The 24,098-nt window shown below is 36.8% G+C and overlaps 1 protein-coding gene across 1 annotated transcript in view; it reads left to right on the top strand.

Moving 5' to 3' along the window:
• Window positions 1-10,164: 10,164 nt before the first annotated feature.
• Window positions 10,165-24,098, top strand: part of CDKL3 (cyclin dependent kinase like 3) — an 88,688-nt gene continuing 74,754 nt past the window's right edge. The window contains exons 1-3 of the mRNA XM_044664688.1: window positions 10,165-10,205; window positions 11,220-11,405; window positions 15,847-16,041. Coding sequence (XP_044520623.1) covers window positions 11,241-11,405; window positions 15,847-16,041 — 360 coding nt within the window. The 5' untranslated portion in view covers window positions 10,165-10,205; window positions 11,220-11,240. The remainder of the gene's footprint in view (window positions 10,206-11,219; window positions 11,406-15,846; window positions 16,042-24,098) is intronic.

Here is a 24,098-nt window from a genome sequence, read left to right as displayed (position 1 = left end):
TAGATCCTTCAAAGCATCAGAGCTAAAAGGTACTAAGAAATTCCTTTAATGCCTTAAGAACTGTACTGGGATTGCTAGCCTTTTAAATTTTTAACCACTAAAATACTAATAAAGTGAAGTGTTCTAGAGCTTCAAAAATTGTATTTTTTTTTCAGGAATCTGTTTCTGAGTGGCCCAAATCCTTAGTTGTTTTTTTTTCCTGTCCTATACCATGTCATCAAATGCGCCCTTACTTGATGAATCTCAAATTTCCATTGTTTATAGTGGAAATCATCAGAGTATTTGCTTCAGGGTGATATTTTCTTGATATAGGGAAGTCTTAGAAAGATAGTATTTTTAGGAGGATGAACGTGAAGTGAGAAGATGCAATATATGTAAGCAACAGGACCATAAATGCAACAGAACATGTCTTGTGAATGAATCTTGTGAACTTTCTAGTTGGGGTTACCAAACCTTTTGTGTTATGATACCATATACCATGTATACAGGTTTTCCCTACTATCCCCTTCACCAAAGAAAGTATTCAGAATAATAGTTTTTAGATCATTTGTAAAAATTATCTTAGTTGTTAGCACTCTAAATGTGAAATACACATGTGGACATACTACCACCGGAACTAAATCATGTTAACATGACATTCTTTCAGTGAAACCAAGAGAAAAGGAAGCTGCAGTCAAATTGAAGGATGGCTCACAGGTTCTCTTTGGAGAGGAAGATAAAGAATCTGGCAAAGTTGGTTCTATCTGGTGACCAAAGACAATAAGAAACATCATTTCATAGTACATTTGAATACTGTGGCATTCATAAGTATTTGCAAAAACATCACCATGAAGATAATTACACCTTATATGCCAGCATCTCTTACAGAGGATAGAGAAGCAGGTAGAGAAAATCCTATGAAGAATTTGTTAAGACCTTACAAATTAAATAAGAACATAACATACTAGGTGACTTTAACACAAAAGGTGAACATAGAGCAAGATGATGAAAATTATGTTGGAAAATATGTTCAGAAGTGCAAAACAATATAGGTCAAAGCTTGTGGATTACACAAAAGCTTCATGCCTATATCACATGAATACTTTTTTTGAGAAAAGATTCAAAAGTAGCTAGACATGCTGACAACAATGTGACAAAAAAATACCAATTATATTTTGAGAGAAAACAACTCACTACTGATATGAGATTTACTCCCAAATCAACTGACTGAGTGAAGTTATACTACAGACTTATTAGGGACAAAGGTCAATGTTGATACAAAACTAAAAGAAAAATACAAATGCAAAAAGATATGTATAATTAAAATAATTCTATTCTGAACAAGCTATTGACAGAAAAAGGTGGAAAATGGATTGAGTAATGGGTAGGGACACCAATTGTGAGCATTTCTCAAAGAAGTTGAATGGAAATTAGTTGTAATAAGGAAATCTTAAAGAGTGCAGATACCACCTCAAACAGAAAATACTTGATCTTGCAAATCAACATATATGGTCACCGAGGGCAGCACTGCATAGACTACAGATTCATTTGTAAAATCTCAATCAGGAGGAAAGTGGAAGATGTGAGTAATATCTCTTTTAAAGCAAAAGTTTAGAGAAAACCTGATGAGAGACCCAACTAAACAAAATAATACTGAGGGCATTTAAGAATAAAATTGAGAGGCTAACAGATAAAAAATGGAAATGATCTTTTAGAGTTTTTATTTTAAAAATTTTCATTATCAGAGTAAAGTCACTACATTTACATTCTAACATTACAGTTGTGTATAGTATGAGAAAGTTGAAACAGTAGTTAAGACAATAAAGATGAAAAAGGTAGATGGATTAGGCCAAATATACACAGAGGAGATCTACCCTGGAAGTAAGACAATTTTGAATGATGTTAAGGGGTGATTTCTCAAAGTATCTGAAAAAGGGGAAAGACAAAAGATGTGGGGAGAAAAGTATTACCCTCCAAAAAAGGCAACCAGGAGAATAAAAAAAGCAATTCTGTCCAGTCTCTATTAAATTTTACATCAATAATCTATAATAAGGGGGGCAGCTGGGTAGCTCAATGGATTGAGAGCCAGGCCTAGAGATGGGAGGTCCTAGGTTCAAATCTGGCCTCAGACATTTCCCAGCTGTGTGACCCTGGGAAAGTCACTTGACCCCCATTACCTAGTCCTTACCACTCTTCTGCCTTGGAGCCAATTACACAGTATTGACTCCAGGATGGAAGGTAAGGTTTTAAAAATAATAATGCAATAGGGCAGTGATGGCAAACCTTTTAAAGACCATGCACCCCATCTTCCTGTCTCCCCCCCTTATCCCACACAGGGGAAGGAGAAAGCATTTCCATTGGGCTGCTGAAGGTAAGGGTTTTTTAAAAAAAATAATAATCTATAATAAGCCTGGAGTGCTTTTAATTTTAAATTACATTTTAATTTTATTTTTAAGTGAACATATACCTCCTCTCTTTCCCATTTCTCTTTCCTTATCCCTCATTGAAAAAGCAAGAAAAACCCAAACCTCTCTCATTGAAAAAGCAAGAAAAACCCAAACCTCTATTATGAACATGTATTATCAAGCAAAACAAATTCCTACATTGGCTATGTCTAAAAAAAAAATCTTTTTCTTTACTCCAAGTATATCATCTCTATTAGAAAGAGGGTAGCATAATTCATCATGAGACCTCTGGCATTATGGTTGGTCATTGTGTTAATCAGAGCACCCAAAGTTGTTCTCAAAAGTTATTCTCAATGAAATTTTTTTTCAAAGTTGTTTTTCTTAAAATATTGTTATTGTATGAGTTATTTTCCTAGTTCTGTCCACCTCACTCAGAACTACTCCATTCCATCTTCAGCTTTCTCTGAAACGGTCACCTTCATTATTTCTTATATTGCAATAGTTTTCCATCCCATTCATATATGATAACTACTTTTTTTCATTCCCCATTTAACAGGTATCTCCTCAGTTTCCAATTCTTGGCCACTATAAAAGTGCTCTAAATAGCTTTTTAAAAGTATTATATGGATTCTTTTCTTCTTTCTATGGTAGTTATGGTATCACTGGGTCAAAGAGTATATACAGTTTAATAGCTTTTTGGGCATTATTCCAATTTGCTTTCCAAAATGGCCTAACCAGTTCATAATTCGACCAACAATGCATTTATTAATGTATCTCTTTTCTCTGAGCCCCTCCTCCATTTGCCTTTTCTTTCTCACCTTTGTCAGTCTGATGGTTAGTTATGAGGTAAAATCTCAGAGTTGTTTTATTTCTGATTAATAATAATTTAAAGTATTTTTTAAATGGCTATTAATAGATTTCTTCCTCTGAAAACCTCTCTTTTTTTAATCAGTACTAAATTGTGTTGATGATTACTACTTTGTAGTATAGTTTGAAATCTGGTACTGATAGGCCCTCCTCTTCCCTACTTTTTTTTTATTAATTCACTTGAAATTCTTGAGCTTTTATTTTTCCAGATGAACTTTATTATTTTTTCTAATTTTATAACATAATCCTTTGATAGTTTAATTCATATGGTACTAAATAAATTAAGTTAGTGTTATCATTTTGATTATATTGGTTCAGCCTACCCATGAGCAAAGACTATTTCTCAAATTATTTAGATTTGGCTTTATTTGTATAAAGAGTATTTTGTAGTTGTGTTCATATATTTCATATGTATATCTGCACGTAGATTATATTTAGTGTTATTTTAAATGAAATTTCTTTTAATAGTTCTTCCTGCTGGATTTTTTTAGTCATATACAATAATGTTAATGTCTTATGTGGGTTTATTTTATATCCTGTAAATTTTCTAAAGCTTTTAATTGTTTCAGTTAGTTTTTTTGTTGAATGTGTAGGCTTTTCTAAGTAAGCTATTATATCATATGCAGAAGATGATCATTTTATTTCCTTTTTGACTATGTTTATTTTGGATTTGTTTCCATTTATTTTTCTTGTCATCTATAGCTAACAATATTATTATCCTTATATTGAAGAATAATTATGTTAACCAAGACAGCTAGGTGTCATAGTGAATATAGCTATTGACTTGTAGTCAGGAAGACCTGAGTTCAAATCCTACTGCAGACCAATATGTATGAGCCGTATGATCCTGGGCAAGTCACTTAACAACTCTGTTTGTCTCTGTTTCCTTATCTATAAAATGGAGATAATAATGACCTCTGCCTCCCAGGATTTTTGAGGATCAAATGAGATATATGTAGGATGCTTTTCAAACCTTAAGGAATTATATGTTAGCTATTATTAATAATAATAATAATAATAGACAACCTTGCCCTTATCCCCATTACAGATGTGGTTCTTGGTTTTAGAAATAAACATGTATTGTATTAAGTAAATATCTATCCCTATGTTTTTTCATGTTTTTAACAGGCATGGGTATTGTATCTTATCAAAAGTATTTTTCTGTATACTGATATAATCATGATTTTTGTTGTTTTTCTTATTGATATGGTCAAACATTTAATATTTTACCTAATAGTGAACTACTGGTCATTAGTCACATCAGTTTTCCATTCAACTTAATTCAATAGACATTAACTGTCTAATATGTACAAGGCACTGCAGATACAAAAATTTTTTTAATAGTTCCTGACCTCAAAGAGCTTACATTTTACCAGGGAATACCACATATATCCAGATAAGTAAAAGGAAGATAATTTGAAAATGGAAAGAGCACAAACAATTTGGGTGATCATGACTTCATGGAAACAACACTTGAACTGATCTTTGAAAGACTTCTGAGAGGTAGAAATGAAAAGGGAGTATGTATTTCAGGCATATGGGGTAGTATATGCAAATGGACAGGTAAGAGAGTAAGATAAAATGTTGATTTCACAGGAAGAGATAATAATCTTGTTTAGCTGGAGAATAAAATGTGTGAAAGGGAAAAATTAGAAATAATTCCAGAAAGGTAAAATGAAGCCAGATTATGGTTAGTAATCTAAGAATCCATAATTTAAAAGCTAAGGGAAGGGGCAAATAGGTAGTTCAGTGGATAGAGAGCTAGGCCTGAGAGAAGGAGATCCTGGATTCAAATCTAGATGTAGCCACTTCCTAGCGGTGTGACCTTGGACAAGTTGCTTAACCCCAATTGCTTACTGTTTTTCTGTCTTGGAAATAATACTTTATATTGATTCTTAGACAAAAGGTAAGGGGTAAAAAAAGAAAATCTAAAGGGAGAAACCACTAATCAAAACTATTATTTTCTAGTTAGGCATCATGATTCAAGTATCAGAATCTCCCACTTAGATATAAAGGCCAGGGGAGTCTGGGAGGCTTTTAATACTAGATTGTGGAATTGATATGAAGGCTAGTGAGGAAACATGCTATTTACCTCCTGATGGGTAGTGATAAGATGACCACATGTTTATAATGGATTTTGTTTTTCTTCTCAATTGAAGGGGGTGGTTTGATGTTGAAGGGAGATAAGGTAGAAAATTTTTGCTAATTGAAAAAATGAAATGTAATATTTTAAAAAGGTAGCTATAAAAAAAAGTATAGATGAGACAGTCTTATAATAGGCACATACCTTTCTGAGAGACACTTTGTAAATAAGGTTGAATTCATTTTACTCTATTAGAGCCCTGTGAAAAGGTTCTCAGTACAAGACTTTTCTTTTTTTTTTTCCTAGGTAGGGGTTACAGGTGTAATTGTTAGTACCCTTCACACCACATTCTCCTCTCTTGACATTATATGTAGTTGCAAAGGACCCAGAGACCAGAGTCAAGCATGAGGAAGCAGGGAAGGAGTGTGTGTCTTCAAGGTTTTAAGTAGACTGTAACATTATCATTAATGTTATTTGATAATATCATCAAAGAGGCAGCTAGATGTCTTAGCCAGAGGGCTGGACCTAGAGTCAGAAGAGCTGAGTTCAAATCCAGTGTTAGACATTGTGTGTTTTGTGTGTTTCCCTGGGCAAATTGCTTAACCTTTGCCTTTGGAGAAGAAAATGGCAAACCTCTCTGGTGTTCTTGCCAAGAAAATCCCATGGCCAGTATTGGTATGTCCATGGAGTCACAAAAAAATAGGTCATAACTGAACATCACGATTCCTTGACTTTATAAAAAGTACTGTAAAATACATATCACAAAGAATACAAAATACATTTATTAAACTACTTTGATAAGGACCATGAGAGGTGAAATATAAAGTTTAGATCTGATGCAGTTCAAGTATTTATCATCTACTTGCACAGTATATAAAACAGTTTGCTGGGCACCAGGGATATAAAGATTTAAAAACAACAAAAAACTCAGTCTCCACCCTCAAGTAACCTACTTTCCACTAGCAATATATAACAAATAGTTAATATAAAGTATATGTAATATAAACGATACAAATAATTTTGGGAGTGGGGAGGTAGAGGACACCAAAAGTAGGGGATATGAAGAAGGGCCTCATCTACCTGGTGGCACCTCAGCTGAACCTTGAAAGGTGATAGAGATTCTAAGAGATCAGGAAGGGTAGCATTCCAGTTGTGAAAAAAAGCTCATGCAGAGGTACAGAGGTAGGAGGTGGAATATCAAGTACAGGGAACAATTAGGCCAGTTTGGCCAGAATGTAATATTTCTATACTGATGTGAAATTCAGAAACCAATTAGCTGACTATTGGAATAGTCTAAGCCAGCAGTGATAAGAACCTGAACAAGAATAGCAAGCACATGAATGGAGAGAGACAGATGCCAAAGATGTTGTAGTCTCATACCCTATTGTAGTGATGATGAACCTATGGCACATGTATCAAAGATGACACAGAGCACTCTATGTGGGCCAATGTGTTAGTGGAAATTTAGGGTTCATTTGAGCATTAAATATTTAGATATATGACATAAACTTCCTGTGGACGTTTAGGGGACTTTGAAACTACATTTCCCATGATTCAATGGGTTTCCTGCCTTGTGTGGTGACGTGAGCCAACGTAAAGCATAGCATAAATAGAGAGGACTTGATTGGGATACTCTTTGTTGGTTTGAGACAGCCAAGTGGGAGAAGGTAATGGCAGCAATTTGAATTAGATCTTAGCAGGCGCGTGGTCTTCTTAAATTTACCAACATGACTTTAAATAAAATATTAATACTTCTATTTATACCCATCTATATCAATTTTAATCGTAACACCACCCTCCTCCCAGTTAGTTACTAGAAAGGCAGAGTGGGCAGTGCTGCTCCCTTCCCCCTCTCCACTGTGCCTGACATTTTTTCATATCCCCACCCTTCTGCCAATAGGAGTACAATAGAAGGTGAGGTGGGCAGCTCACAGGTGACAGAGCTGGAGGGGAGCAGAGCCCATGGACCACTCCCCACCCCATCTTTATACTTGCTGAGGATGTTCCTCACTTCACCTGCCCATCTGCTCAGCAGCCCAATGGAAATGCTTTCTCCTTCCCCTGTGTGGGATAAGGGGGGGAGGCAGGAAGATGGGGTGCATGGTCTTTAAAAGGTTTGCCATCACTGCCCTATTGCATTATTATTATTTTTTTTAAAACCTTACCTTCCATCTTGGAGTCAATACTGTGTATTGGCTCCAAGGCAGAAGAGCGGTAAGGGCTAGGCAATGGGGGTTAAGTGACTTGTCCTGTCACACAGCTGGGAAATGTCTGAGGCCAGATTTGAACCTAGGACCTCCTGTCTCTAGACCTGGCTCTCAATCCACTGAACCACCCAGCTGTCAGAGAACAATTTGGGATTGTAGAAGGAGATGTACTATTTTCCCAAAACTCCAGCACATATAACTTTTCAATTGTGGGCCTTGCTGTTTTTAAAAAATATTGTTTCCCCATGAGATATAAATAATAATGGACTAACTCAAAGGATTGTCCATCCAACTGCAATTGACATCTGAAAAATAAATATTCTCTTTCCAATTGGTTTTTTCTTATGAGGATTGTTAGTATAGGACTTCTAGTAGAATGACCATGACTGTGAATAACAGAGAGGAAACCTACATTTGTCCAAATGCTTTCTTACCATAGCTCTAATTAGCAGCTATAGAAACTAAACTTGAAATATGCATCATAGATAAAATAAGTCCTCAATAAAAAAAAAAGAACTGTTTATTCACAAAGAAACAGCCATGCTTCCTCCCATCCCTACAATATATGTAGATAGGCAATCCTTTACCCTTCTCAAAATGCCACTTATTGATCTAGAAAGGCTTTCCTTTGTTGTTTTGGTTCAGACCTGTGATTTTATCAAATGGGAAACTCTCAGGGTGGAAATTCCTTCCATTGATGTACAATGTCAATTTCTGGTAGCTTTATCAAGTTGTTTGCTTATGATCACATTTACAGTATTTGACAGATAGGACTCAATCTTCTCTCAACTTCTCTATTCTGCTTGGTTTTCCTATTTCACTGCTCCTCAGTTTCCTTTGCTGGTTCTTCATTTCATATTTATTAATATGTGAGTACCCCAAACTGAGCCCTCTTTTTGCTTTATACGATTTCACTTGGTAATCTCATCAGCTCCCATGCAATTTTTTTTTCTCTATGCAGATTTCCAGTTCTATATATCCAACACTAGGTCTCTCTCCTGAAGTAGCCACTAATCTCTGTTTCTTACAGTTTGGAAATTATAATTCAGCATGACCCAAATAGAACTTATTACCTTCCCCCACAAACCCTTCCAAACTTTTGATTGAGGAAGCTATTATTCAATTACTTAAGTTCCCAATGTCATCCTTGGCACTTCACTCACCCAAACATTTCAGTACCAAATCTTGTCCTTTCAAAACATCTTTTTTCAAAAGATCTTCTTTTCTGCTCTCATACAACTACAATTCTAGTCTTATAACTTCTGAACTACTGCTAAAAGTCTCCATGCTTCAAGTATTCCTCCTATCTAATCCACCTTCCATTTTGGCACCAATTTGATTTTTCTTACAGCTCTGCCCACAATGCCATTCTCATTCTAGTGGTGCCCTATTTTCTCCCTATAAACTCCTCTTTAATATTTAAAGCTCTTCATAATCTTGCTTTTAACTACCTTTGCAGTATTCTCTCCTTTACTTCCCTCCACCTATCCAGCTACAGTGGCCCACTTGCTGTTAATTCTGGTGCTACAAGCTCATCTCTTTTGCATTGCCTGTCCTCATTCCTGGAATGCTTTGCCCTTTCACCTCGGACTGTTTCCCCAGTTTCATGAGTCAGCTCAAATCCCACCTTCTGCATTTTCTCTTTTCCCATCACTATATAGTGACTTCCCTTTGGAATTACTTTCTATTTACACTGTATTAATCTGTATGTATATAGATATTTGCATGTTATTCTCCCCAACTCCTCCCCCCATTCGAATGTGGGCTTTTTAAGGGTGGAGACCATGGTTCCCCTCCCCCCTTTCATGGTAAATCTAGCGCTTGATACAAAAATACTTGTTAACTGACTGCTAAGTGTATTATTAATGCTTGTGAAACAGTGACCAGTCGTGATTCCAGAGGATCCATGATGCATGCCGCCCACCTCTGACAGAGAGGTACAAGCTTAGGAGGCTGCTTTTCTTTCTTATTCCAATGGGAGGCGGTGAACAGGTTAAGTGAGAAGCGGGGAAGGAGAGCAAGAAAATACATTTTGGTGACTGAGGAGGCTAAGACAACACCCGTGGGGAGCGGGGATGAGAAGTAATGAGGTACTGGATGGGGCGGCTTCCTGGTCTGGAGGCAGGATGAAGCAGGCCCACCTATCCTGGCCCCTCCGGCGCCTCTCCCCGGGGTCTCCCGCCGCTGCGTCCTAGTTTTTCGTTTCGCATTCTCAGACCCGAATTCTCATTCAGGCCGACTTTCTCCCGGTCACGGACCCCTCTGCCTTTTGACAAATCATTCGAGCCTGATAGGATCCATTCTGGCTTTAAAGGCCCCAATAGAAAGACCTGAGGCCAGGTGACAGTTTCCTAATCCACTGCATCGTCACCCTTGGCCACACCTACTGCTCTCTCCTGGGCCCGGCCCACCTTCCTTCTCTTGGTCCCTCTCTGCTTGCGGTTCCGAACCGGGTGGGCTCTGGAGGTTTCCGGTCCTGCGTGCGCCGCGTCCCCTCCCCGCCCTGCCGGTGTTGCCATGGTAGTGGGTGGTGGGGCAGGCGGGCAGGGCGAGGCCGCGTCCCCGCGGCCGGGCTGAGGCTGGGGCTGCGGCTGCGACTGCTCGGAGCCAGGCCTGTGGGGCCGCAGGATGGGCTGAGGCGGCGGCGGCAGCTGCCCTGACCAGGTCAACGTCGGGGCAGAGCGGAGGGGGCTGTTGCAGCCGGACCGGGACCGGGCAGGGCCTGGGAACCGCGGGTTTGATGAGGGGGATGGAGGATTGAGGCGTTATGGGAGCTAGGTAATAGGAAATCATTTTAGCTGAGTACAGTGGGGAAGCCTCAAGGTAGAGGTCTTTGGGCGACGAGGTCACTCAAGCCCGTGAGGGCACTTGAGGCCTCTGGGAACTTCATGGGGGAGGGTCTGAGTGAGGGTCGGGGCAGAATGGAAGAGTCCTGCCCTGGGCAAACCACCGTGGAGGTTGATGAGGAAGTGAGACCTGTGGGGGTAGGTGATGCCGGGAATCTGGGGGGGGAGAGAGAGAGAGACTGTTGAAGAGAGGTGATGCCTTTTATGTTGGGTAGAGTGAGACCTGCCCGAGGGCAGAGGCGGAGAAATTGAGACCAAACGGCATGTGCTGGGAGAGGGGGCGGGAAGGGTTGGGTTGGGAGTGGTGGGGAGGGGTTTGGCTTGAGGCCCACATTGGAGCTTTCAGGATTGGGGAAGTTCTTATAGATAGAAGGTTAGAGATTATGTGGGAATCCTAGGTTTGATAGGAGAGGGCCTCTGACTGTCCTATGTTTGATTGAGAAAGGACTGAGGTGCCATAAAGTCCCATTAAACACGTTTAAATATATTATATCTGAAGTTTTCTGGGATCCCGAAGTTTGATGAGTGTGATTGAAGCCATATGAAAAGTATAGTTAGAAATTATGGGGATAAAATCACAAGGTTTTGAGAAGAGCTTGATGTAAGACCCCTAAAGAAAGGCAGAAACTATGTAGTGGAGGAGGGAACCATGTCAATTTCTTTTACCATTCTATTTGGGACCAGATGTTCGAAGATTTCTAAATATTCGAGATCCTTTGTTTTCTATAGGAATAACTTCTGGTGCAAATGGATTTGTTCTAGAAATAGATTTGTAGCCTGGAACAAATACAAGCATAAACATTTTATTTTTTTTCCCTTTATTTCCATGAAGAACTAGAAACCAGTCTTGAAAATGGAGATGTATGAAACCCTTGGAAAAGTGGGAGAGGGAAGTTATGGAACAGTCATGAAGTGTAAACATAAGGATACTGGGCAGATAGTGGCCATTAAGATATTTTATGAAAAACCGGAAAAATCTGTCAACAAAATTGCAATGAGAGAAATAAAGTTTCTTAAGGTTTGATTCTTTTGCCTTAATTGCTATGTAAGTGGAGAGAAAGTGGCTAGGTAATAAAAATTGTTTCCTTATTGGGATATTTTGTTACATTATATATTGTTATATATATATATGCATACAAGTAGAAAAAGGTGTCTTTTCATGTCAGTTTTATTACTTGCCATTATTATTTATGGAAATAAAAACTATAGAGAAGTTGTGAAAAGTATTTTGAAATTACTACACATAATATGCATGTATAAAAATTCAGGTTTTTTAAAGCTCTATTTTATGAATTACTCAGATTAACCAATTGAAAGTACACAATCCTTTTCTACCAAAACCGGAAGATTCCCTTATCTTCAGGAATGTGCAGTTAAAAGGAGACATTTAAATAGATAACAATTCCGGTTAATAAAGTGCAAGAGCCAAATGAAGGGGTTCTTAGGAGTCCTGTGGTTTGAGGTGATTTGAGAAAGGTTCAATTAGAATTTGAGTTGGACCTTACAGTTTGGGTAGGATTTAGATAATTAAGAGAAGGGTAGGTATTTCTGGACAGGATAACTGCAAAGGAGAAGGATGGGGAGGTAGAAATATAAAGAGAGTAGATCATTTTGTGCAAATAATAAAAAAATAGGGTCGGAGAGTTAGACTGAGGTCAGATTACATAGGATCTTGAAATTTTGAATAGGAGGGAACTAGAGACTGCCCTGGAAAAATTTAACCAGACTTGATGGCTGCCAAATATAATTATATGCAGTTCTTAAATTTTTTGAAAGTGCTTTAAATTCTTTTATGTAGTATGTCACTATTCCCATTTTAGAGAAGAGAAAACAGATTTATTTAAATGACTTTCCCCAAGACCCCCAAATTTACTGCTCCAAAGCCTGAGTTACTGGGAGAATTGTGGCATCATTACTATCTAGGGACAGCTAGTTTGAAGGGGAATATGAGTTTAATTTTATCCAGTTTTGAAGTGGGAGGAAATGAAAATTTGGATACAAATGCAGATCCACATAGAAATGATCTTTGAAATTAGAAAATTAAATGAAATCTGAAGAAAAGGATTAGATGAAAGAAGAGCATAAATGTTTTATATGAGTCATCACATGTAATGATTTGAACTGATGTTTATGATACTTATGCATATATTTAATTTATTAGAATGTTAAATGGAGGGCAAAACAAAACTCTTGTTTAGATGATAGTGCTTTTATTTTTTTAAACATTTGAAAACACCAATTGTCTCAAGTTATTTTAATCTGAGCTGTAAACAGAACATAATGATCACTGCCTTTGGGGGAGGTATTTTTTTTTTAATAACAAAAAAAAAATTTTGCCTCTTGTGAATCTACATTGTTGTTATCCAGTTATTTTTTTCAACCATTTCTCATTCTTCATAACCCCATTTGTGGTCTTCTTGGCAGATATTGGAGTGGTTTGTCATGCTCTTCTTCAGCATGTGGATCTTCATTAGATATGTATGACCAATTCAGTTTGTAAGAAGAAGGGTATATGTATTTGTGTCTTTAAATAAATGATTTATTTTATACAATGAAAAGGGGAATCAAGTTGGCATGATGAGAATACATGAGGCACCACAAAGTGTTGGCCTTGGAGTCTGGAAGATTTAGATTCAGATCCCATAATTGAAACTAACTGTATGACCCTAGGCAAGTCACTTAATCTTTGTGATTTTAAGGCTTCTTTAATAAGTCCTCTTATGAAGCCATCCAGCAGCTCCATGAAGATTCCTAGTGGGTAGGACACTTAGAAAGGGGAACCAAGGACTGAGTGAAAATGGATTACGGGTTAAGGACTAATGGAAAGAGAACATAAGGTGAGAATAAAGACACAGACTTAGAAAGTTCTGGCATAAGGTAGTCAGACATCAAGCAAGCTCTGGTGGGCAAGAACTTCCATGGTTAGGAGCTATGATGGTCAAGAACTTCCACAGTTCAGAGCTTCATCCCCAACTGCCATATAGCTACTTTTATTGGGGTTACAACAGTATAGGGGGGAAGGGGAGACCCAAGTGGTCGGATACATTCACATTATGAGGTAATCATCAGGAGATACAAACTACCTGATTCTAAAACAATACCCAGATTAGGAGTTCTATATGGCCTAAGGCATCTACTGTTGTTTGATCAAATGTTTATTGATTATTGTAAGTAAAATAAGGAGACTGAGATAACTGACCAGTCTTCCAGAGTGTAGTCTTAGGGAAGGGCTAGGAATTTGGCAAGGTTGAGGTTCAATTTAACTCAAGGTTACAGAAATCAATCATAAGCAATACAAGAGTCAGTTTTTGAGCACTCTTAAAATAATATCACAATGCATACCTGGATTGTTACATCTTACATGAAGAAATCACAAGTTCTTCACATTTTTTAAGACCACTTTTGTAATCTTAATATGTGCTAATTCAAAACTGTGTGTGCTCTTAGAGAAAATCACCCATATTACTATTATACTTAGGTAGAAATGGAACTCTTCCCAAAGAAAATGCTGTTTTCTGTCTTGGTTTGGCTTTGGAGTAGTGCAGCTGGTTATTTTTTCTGTTTAATCATTTGGAAAAAATGACTGATTTGTTACAAGATTCTGAAGACATTTGTGATGATGTATATTAATGTCATGATTATTAATAAAAGTATTTTGAGACACCTCAAATGTGTTATCTCTGATTTGCTTATTTCTAGCATAACTTTAGAACTAAACCTAATTATGGTGAAGAGATGTAATAACTTTTAAAAAAACTATTAAACATCACTAGGAAGTGTGTTTCTAAGGAATGCAGCTGCCATCTGCAGAAAAAAATAGTAGTGAAATTAGGATTAAAAATAAAGTTGAGTAATGTCAGTTTGATTTCATCTTAATGTTTAGAGAAAATTTGACCACTTGTTCTGCATAACCTACTTGTAGTATATGTACTCTTTTAAAACATCCCTGTTTTCAATACCTTTGTCTTTTATACAGTGGTCCAAAAGTGTGAGTGCAATTTAAAACCGCACTCAGATTTTTGGGCCACCCAATACAATAAAAATAGAACTGAAAATGAATACTCCTCTTTCAATTTAGTGGTTTGTGTTACAATTATCAGAAATGATTATGCTTTTACCTGCAATTCTCATGTTGCTAGATCTGGGAAATTGAGATAAGAATTTTTAAAAAAAACTTTAAAGAAAGTTTTGCAATGTTTACCTTTTAGTCACATAAAAAAAACTGAAAAGATGAAATTGCATGACACCCTACCTGCCTCTTAGAATAAATGGAAATATTTTGCCATGAAATGTTTAATAATCTAATAAACATAACATTAAAATGAGTTTGGTGAAATTGAGAAAGAATGTTAACATATAATAATTTTTCTTTCTTTGCAAAATTGGCAGTTCAAGTTTCTGTAATTTAGGGTTTATAGGTAATTTGGTAATTAGATTAAAAGCCTGTCAAAAAAGAGGCTTGCCATATTTTAATGCAAAAAAGCTAAGACATTTGATGCAGTATACAAGTTTTCTTTTATTAGGGAAATTGATGATTAATCTTAGTATTTTTTACCTCAAGAGTAAGTCCTTGAGTATGTGAGGTGAGTTGAAATCTGCTGTTATCTTGGATGACAAGTATTAAATGGATTAATCTTATTTTTGCTTTCTAAACAGAGATTTGAAAGAGAACATCTTTTGATGCTGAAAAAATTTAATGTTGAAAATGTAATAATTTTAAGAAATCTTGGTACAAAATCAAAATTATTCTAATCATAAGGAAGTATTTTGTGTATTTAGTTGAATAATGTGGACATATGGGAAGAGTTCTACCCATAGGTAGCATTACAAATTCCCATTAAATTTCTAATGATATATTTAAATTATGCCCACATATCTAAAGTAAAAATATCTTATGAGGAGTTTTTAGGCATCTTAAAATAATTTTCTTGAATTTGGTTAATCAGATAAATAACCAATACTTCTATTTTTTTTTTAGTGTTCAGGACATAGTGTCTTGGTGAGGTTAGAATAACTATTGGTTCTGAGACATATAAACCCCAAACTTAGTTACTTTTTTCTGTAACCCCTACCATATGTCATAGAAATCAATTTAAAATTGTAAGCTCTGCTGATATAACTTATTTACTACCATTTAGTAAAGATATTGATTGTATTGTGCTATAAGTGGAATTTGTTGTTAGTAATACTCTAGCATTTTACCAAATATCAACATGAGCTAACTTCTGTGGTCATATTGGAATAAGCAGGCCTGAAAAACTGAAGCATTGTGTTGGCATGGAGGTATTGCCTTCAGTTAAAGAAGATCCTTCAGAGACCCAAATTCCCTTAACTTATGACTTAAGTTGAAATAGTAGAGGAAATATAATTTAACCTCAATTCAAAATTAAATAGGTCTTGTATATGAGTCATGGTGCTTGGAATAATTTTTGAAAACCTCTTTTTTCTTTTGTTAATAGCAATTTCGTCATGAAAACCTGGTCAATCTGATTGAAGTATTTAGGCAGAAAAAGAAAATTCATTTGGTATTTGAATTTATTGATCACACAGTTTTAGATGAGTTACAGCATTATTGTCATGGACTTGAGAGTAAACGACTAAGAAAATACCTCTTCCAGATCCTTCGAGCAATTGAATATCTTCACAACAACAATGTAAGTACTTCATAGTAAGCTGACATATTTTAGGATTACTTTAAACTTCATCATGCTATTTAAATGGTTATTTGTCATTAAGTTGCTAGTATTTACTTTAATAATAATAATAATAATAATAATAATAGTAATAAATGACTGTGGAAGTGCTAGTGGGAACCAGATACAGATAAGCAGATTATAATCAAGGACCTTACATTTGGGAATCTATAACATATACCCAAGACAAAAGACCAACACAATTAACTTTAAGAATTAAGAAAAGGAAGTGAAAATTGAGAGCCTTTATGGGTTCAATAAGAACAGGCCATGACTAACATTTCGTTTTTTTTGACAGACTTTACTAGACTAGGTCAGGAGAATGTCTGGATTTTAGCAAGGCATATGAGAAGCTATCCTTGAGGACAAAATGGAAAGATGTGAGGTAGATATAATCAAGTTAGATGGAATTGTAACTGATCAAATGAAGGAACCAGAAAAAAATGTATTGAGAAATAAATGTCATCATGGAGGATGGTGTCTAGTGGAGTGTACTAGAGACAAGTAGATCCTTAGATCTATGTGCTTCAATCTCTTTTTATCAATGACTTTGTTAGGACAGATAGGTATATAAGATACTTATAGAATCTCTAGATAATATAAAACTGAGATTATTTGCTAAAATGTCATTTGATAGAATTGGGATTCAAAAAGATCTAAGTAGTATATCTGATAATATAAAAGTGATAATATATCAACCTCAATTCAATATCATTTAGGTTATTTATAAGTTATTTTGCTTGAAATAATCTCTGAAAACCTTTTTTCTCTAAAAAAAGAAATCAAACCGAAGAGGGCAGAAAAGAGAGTTAAATCTAACATATTCAAAATTCTGTACTTATGGAATTGATTTTTTAAGTCAAAGTACAGAATGGGAGAAGTGTGACTTTTAGTCAACATGCATTTATTATTATACTGTGGGCCATGCACAGTAATAAACAATAGGGATACAAAATCTGGTATGAAGAATATGTGAGAGGTTTAGTGGACTTACAAAGTCAATACAAATCAACAGTGTTATATCACATTTATGGAGCTATGATATTCAAAATATGAGAGCTGATAATCTCACTATATGCTGCTCTCTGGAATATTTTGTTTGATTCTAGGTGCCATAGTTTAGGAAGCACATTACCAAACTTCAGATGCATCCAGAAAAGGGTGGGTAATCACAATGGATGATGAGATGACTAAAGACCATGGCATTTGAACATTGGTTAAAGGAACTGTGAATGTTTAGAGAATAGAAGACTTAAAGGGGGTAGAACATGATAATTACCTTCAAATATTTGGAGGCCTGTCATGTGAAAGAGGGGTGCTATTTTTTCTGTGTGGTCCTAGAGGACAGAATTGGGAGTAGTAGGTAGAAGTCCCAGAGGCAGAGAGGTTTTATGCATATAAAGAAAAACTTCCTGATAATTAGAGCTGTCCAAAAGTGGAATGGATTGCCTCTGTAATTATTGAGTTCTCTATCACTGTAGGTCTTCATATGGAGACTGGATAACCACTTTTGGAGGATGTTGTAGAGGGGATTCCTGTTCAGGTACAGATTGGATTAGGTGACCTCTGAGTTTTCTTCTAATTCTGAGTACATATTAATAATGTGCAAGGTGAAGACATGGGGGACTAAGGTATGCCTATTGCAAGAATGAACAGTGAGGTCAATCCTAGAAGATTTTCTGGAGGAGGTAAGTGTTGAGCTAGATTTTGAAGACCAGAAATATGATTCAGAGAGGGGAGGCATGACTGAAAGCATGGGAATGTGGACTTCTGAGGTGCCATCCTGCTTACCTGGACTTTTTGGAATCCACCTTTGAAGGAACTGAGAAAGAAATTTTGCTGAGATGTGGAGGGCCTTGCAACCTTAGAGGAAAAGTATTATAAAGAATTGTAATGTTGCCTTGTACCCTATCTAGGACATTTCAGTTCAACAAACAATTATTAATTGACTTTTGTGTGTAGAATTACAAAGTGTAGTTAAGTAGGGAGGTTAGCCTTAGGAGACCTAGAGGCAGGGGGATGACATACACAGATAGCTAATAAAAAAATACACAGAAATATCTTAGAGAGGTACAAAATGACCTGCAGTGTAAGATCCTACTGAAAGAAAGGTCATTATTGAATTACCAGGGTGATTAGCGAGGGCTTCATAAAGGAGCTAATTAGTATTAGACTTTAAAGGATAGGCAAGATTTTAAGAGGCAGGCTGAGGGGGAGGGCAGCTAGTTTAGATATGGAGCTGAGTGAGGAGATGCAAATAAACAGGAAAGTGCAAGGCATGCTTAGTAGGAACAGCAATCTAGTTTGGCTATAACAAACTAGGAGAAAATAATACATGATAAGACTGGAAAGATCACCAGATTAGCACTAGTTATGGCCTGACTTGAATGCCAGGCAAAAGAGCTTGAATCTGGTAGGTAATAAAAAACTATTGACAATTTTTGAGTAAGGAAGTGGCATAACCAAATCTGTGCATAATGAAGATTGCAATAGTATGAGTAATAAATTGGAGGAGAAAGACCTAGAGGCAAATAAAGAGAAGAAGAATCAGTGGGACTTAGTCACTAATTAGATATCAGAAACAAGGGAAAATTAATGACATTAAGATTTCTAACATTAAGAGTCTTGGTGAATGATATCATCATTGACAGTGAATTTAGTGAGAGAACAATAAGCTCAGTTTTGAATATGTTGAATTTTAGTTGTTGGTAGAATTTTTAGTTGGAGATGGGACTCTAGATAGAACTTGAGAGAAAGGTCAGAATTGAAGATATTGATCTGGGAGACATGTGCAGAGGGATTATAGTTGAAGCCTAAAGAGTAAATAAATAGATTGTCAAAAAAGAGTGCTGAAGGAAAAAAGTGGGCCAAGAATAAAACTTCTTGAACGAATATTTTAAGGTGCTGGGAAAAGAACAAGGAGCTAGGAAAAGGAAGCAGAGAAACAAGAGAATCATAAAAATGTATGATTTCTGTATCCAAAGCAGGATTTATTCAGCTGATAAATGTAATATACTGTGAAAAGGTTGAGAAACAAAAAGACTGAAAATTTTTTTGCTATATTAAGTTTTTGCTGATTTTTGAAAAGTGTTCGAAGAAAGGAGAAGGATGAAATTGCTAGAGATAGGGACTGGCAGAGAAAGAATGGGTGATAAGGAAATTGAAGTACTGAATATGAACAGCCTTTTAAAAAAGTTGTTGGGTTGGGATGGTAGATGGATGAGGGGGAATGGAAAGAGGGTAGAAGAAGTGATTTGAATATATTACAAATATATTTGTTGAAAAAGTAGAGCAAGAGCTGATGGAGAGACTCAGATTGAAGAGAGGGTAAGCTTTTGGTGAAATGTTCAAGAGGGCCTAAGATCAAGGACCAGAAACAGAGAGAATTAACTTTAGCAAAGGGTAACTTTTTGTCTGAGACAAAAGTGAAGAAGCATGATTAATGATGCTGAGAAGTTGAGCCTGGAGGGAAAAAAGTGGAATTAGTTTCCTTCAGATTTCTTTTCAGTGAATTTTATCACAGCAACACTGCAATCTGTTTTAGGTTTGGAGCTTCCCTGTATGACAAGATTTGCAACTGTCATGGAAAATGAGAGGAAGTCAATAGTAGAATAGAAGAGTTATTAAGCAACACTAAAGGTCTAGTTAATGCACTTACTATATAAATTTGTAGTTGATAAAATAACATTTGTAAATCACACTATCTAAACTTTATTTCTGTTCAAAGCCTACTACAATGTTCTGTACATAGTACATGCTTAATGTTTGCTAATTTGATTTTGATTTATATGATCTTTTAAAGTAATTTTTGAGAACTGTGTGTTGTGCTGGGAAGGAGTTTGTAATTGAATTGGAAAGAAGATATAGAATCAGGATTGTTGATTAAATAACAATAAGAGACATTATGTAATTAAGGGATATAGATAGTGAGGATTATAGGAGTTCAGAAAAGGGGGGATCATCTTGGGTTAGATGGAGCCTGATTAGAAGATTTCAAAAAGGAGTTAAGAACTATAGATTGACCTGGAAACATGGGTAAGATCTGAATCAGTGGTAAGGAAGGGGATAAGATTAACTGTAGTCTCTGGCCTCTGTCTTTGGCCTGGTGCCTTCCTAGGGAGCTGTGCTTCAAGCTCTGATCTAGGACTCTTGCCCTCTGGTCTCTTAGTTATGGAAACTTTTCTAAGAGCCCTGAGTCAGCTCCTGATCCAAGCTACCCAATACTGGCTTCTTTGCTTCAGAGATTTCTCTCAAGGTTCTGGAGGCCTTTCTTGAATTTTATCTAATTTGAACTATCAGTTTCTGCTTCCTTTACTGGAGTTTCCATTGCCTGTTTCTGCTTTTTGCAGCAGGCATCCTGGGCCTTGAACAACACAATGTGCTATGAGAGTGGATCTTGAGGGAGGACCTTGAATAGTCTGTCTACCTGCCTCTCTCCTCAACAGACTTCTCTCTAGCCCCTGATAATGTCTGTCTGAACTCATTTTTTTAATGGTTAGCATATTCTCTCTCCTCATAATCTCCTCAACCTGGTAATTCTGAACCCTGAAGAACAATCTACATTTCCCTTCACTTGCTACCTGTTTCTTCCCAACCCACTCAATTCTCCTCTCCCTTTCTTCCCCTTTCTCCCACCTCTAACCCCCACTTCATGTCCCATTTTAGTTCTACCCACTCTTTACACTGTGCTACCTGGAATGCTTAATCTGTATTAAAAAAAAAACAAAACATACTTTCATCTTAAACAGTTTCCCTTCTCTTTCCACACTGAGACCTGGCTCCTCCTGATTATACTCTATCCCTGACCACCCTTTCCAGTACTGGTTTCAGTCCTTAACCCTTAACTCACTGGTTGTGATTAGTAGGCCATCATACTCTAGTTAGAACACTCCTTGATTTCCTTTGACACTTCTGGACTCCCTTTACCGTCATCACTCAACAATCTTTCCTTCCCTGAGATTCACACTATTTAAATTTATCACCCAGTCCAGATTCTTGTAACTACAATCTATTGATGCTCCCTCAAATACTCTTAACTTCCCAGTTCCTTAATGTAGTAAATGCCCATGAACTATCACTTAATTCTATCTCAGCTACAAATAGAGCTTTTAATATTTAACTTTGATTTTACTATTTACCTTTAAGTGTTTCTCTACCATGTTCATCAACCCCAAATACCATTATCTCTTCATAACCACCATTCCATCTGTCACTTTTCTTGAGAACCCCTAACCCTGTTCTTGACCCTCAATTCCTATCCCTTAGATATTTGCCAGACTATTAAGCCTACACTGGCAACACTGTCCTCCTTTCCTTATCTTGACTCTGTGGTGAATGTGGTACAGTGGATAGAGGGTCAGGCTGAAAGTCAGGAAGACTCATCTCTCTGAATTCAAATCTGTGTCTCAGATATTTATTAACTATATGACCCTGGGAAAGTCATTTAACCCTGTTTACTTCAGTTTCTTCATCAATAAAATGAGCTGGAGAAGGAAATGGGAAACCACTCCAATATCTTTGCCAAGAAAATAAATCCTAAGTGAAGAGTTGCACACAACTGAAAAATAACTGGACCACAACAAATATTATCCTTTGTACAAATTCCTTGGTCCCTATCAGACACCAGTTGTACTTTGTCAAACTACACTTCCACCAATCACTACTTTTCTCTCTATTTACATGCTGCCAAACAGAATTAGAGAAATTTTATAAAAACTCTGCTGATTGCATCCGATACAAATTTATACTCCATAATCTCAACTGGGCTCTCACTACAACAAAGCAATCCTTTTATGCCTCTCTAATCAATTTTCTTTCTCAAAATAGTAGTTATTCTAAATCTTTTCATCCCTTCTTAGGCCCTCTTAGTTGAGGACATGGTCTCACATTTCACCAAAAAAACTGAGGCCATTCAATGAGACATCCCTCTTGCACTTCTCCATTTCATATCTTCCCCCACTATCTTTTCCACCTCAACTTCTACTGAAAAATTGGCTTTTATTCCCAAGGCAAACCTGTCTGCATGTGTCCTCAATCCCATACTGTCATCTTTAGTAGATTTCCCCCTATATTATGGAGTGAATGGGATGTGCTGGGAGGACTAGCACTTCTGGTGTCAGGGCTTGCCAAGAACTTTTTGGGCTGCTTATCCATGTTTATATCCACTTTTTACCCAACTCTCACTTGCCAAGAAGCTATAGCATGCACAGGGGTCAAACCAAGTTGAGGGTAACCAACATACCTCAAACCCATCAGTGAGTTAGGGGGGATGTCTACCCCAAGCACATGAAGACTTCTGGTGGGATAGGTGGATGAGAACAATTTGTTCCCATGGCTGTGAAGGGAACTGAAGCAGGCACTGTGGAACTCTTAGGGCATGGTCAGACATCAAAGATATTGGCATGATCTTGTTGGGATGACATTGGGGTCATCCATTGTATTCTGAGCCATCCCCAGTTGTCTTGACTTTTGCTACTTAAATCCAATTCAAGCTTAAGTCAAGACATCATTCCATGATGTCATTGGTTCTCTTTGAAAACAAAGGATCAATAGTAAGCAATAATTGGCAGTTTTCCTATAGCCTACAGTTATTCCAATGTTTTCTCCATCTTTGAAAAACCCTCACTTGATCTGGTTTTCTATCTTAGCTACTTGCTTCTTCTGTCCTTATCCTCATATCTCTTCTGCCCTTCTTGATTAATTTTTTTTTAGAATGCTTTCTACACTAAGTCTTTCTACTTCCTCTCCTTTCACTTTTTATTTTTATTTATTTATTTATTTTTAAATTTTTTTAGACATTTATTAGTATTCGTTTTAAATCTGTTTACATACTTTATGCCCCTACTTTCCCCTTCACCCCCCCCCCTCTCCCCCCACCCATGGCCCACGCACATTTCCACTGGTTGTAACAAGTGTCCTTGTTCAGGGTCTATTTCCCATTCATGTCCGCCTCAGTCCATGCATTCAAGCAATTGTTTATCTTATATGTTTCCTCTCCTGCAGTCCTTCTTCTGAATGTGGGTAGCATCTTTACCATAAGTCCCTCAGAGCTGTCTTGTGTCATTGCAGTGCTGCTGGTACAGGAGCCCATTACATTTGATTTTACCATAGTATATCAGTCTCTGTGTACAATGTTCTTCTGGTTCTGCTCCTTTCCCTCTGCATCACTTCCTGGAGGTCTCTCCAATTTGCATGGAACTCCTCCAGTTTATTATTCCTTTTAGCACAATAGTATTCCATCACCTGCATATACCACAATTTGTTCAGCCATTCCCCAATTGAAGGACATCCCCTCATTTTCCAGTTTTTTGCCACCACAAAAAGCACAGCTATAAATATTTTCATACAAGTCTGTTTATCTATGATCTGTTTGGGGAACAAACCCAGCAATGGTATGGCTGGATCAAAGGGCAGGCAGTCTTTTATAGCCCTTTGGGCATAGTTCCAAATTGCCAGCCAGAATGGCCGGATCATTTCACAACTCCACCAGCAATGCATCAATGTCCCAATTTTGCCACATCCCCTCCAACGTTCATTATTCTCCCCTTCTTTCATTTTAGCCAATCTGCTAGGTGTGAGGTGATACCTCAGAGTTGTTTTGATTTGCATTTCTCTAATTATTAGAGATTTAGAACACTTTCTCATGTGCTTATTGATACTTTTGATTTCTTTACCTGAAAATTGCCTATTCATGTCTCTTGCCCATTTATCAATTGGGGAATGGCTTGATTTTTTATACATTTGCTTTAACTCCTTGTATATTTGAGTAATTGGACCCCTGTCAGAGTTTTTCGTTATAAAGATTTTTTCCCAATTTGTTGTTTCCCTTCTGATTTTGACTACATTGTTTTTGTTTGTACAAAAGCTTTTTAGCTTAATATAATCAAAACCATTCAATTTACATTTTGTAATTTTCTCTAACTCTTGCTTGGTTTTAAAGTCTTTCCTTTCCCAGAGATCTGACAGGTATACTATTCTGTGTTCACTTAACTTATTTATAGTTTCCCTCTTTATATTCA

The sequence above is a fragment of the Gracilinanus agilis genome, chromosome 2, assembly GCF_016433145.1.
Source record: "Gracilinanus agilis isolate LMUSP501 chromosome 2, AgileGrace, whole genome shotgun sequence".
Classification (NCBI taxonomy): domain Eukaryota; kingdom Metazoa; phylum Chordata; class Mammalia; order Didelphimorphia; family Didelphidae; genus Gracilinanus; species Gracilinanus agilis.
Note: the sequence above shows the minus strand (reverse complement) of the source record. Positions and strands in the feature narration are given on the sequence as shown.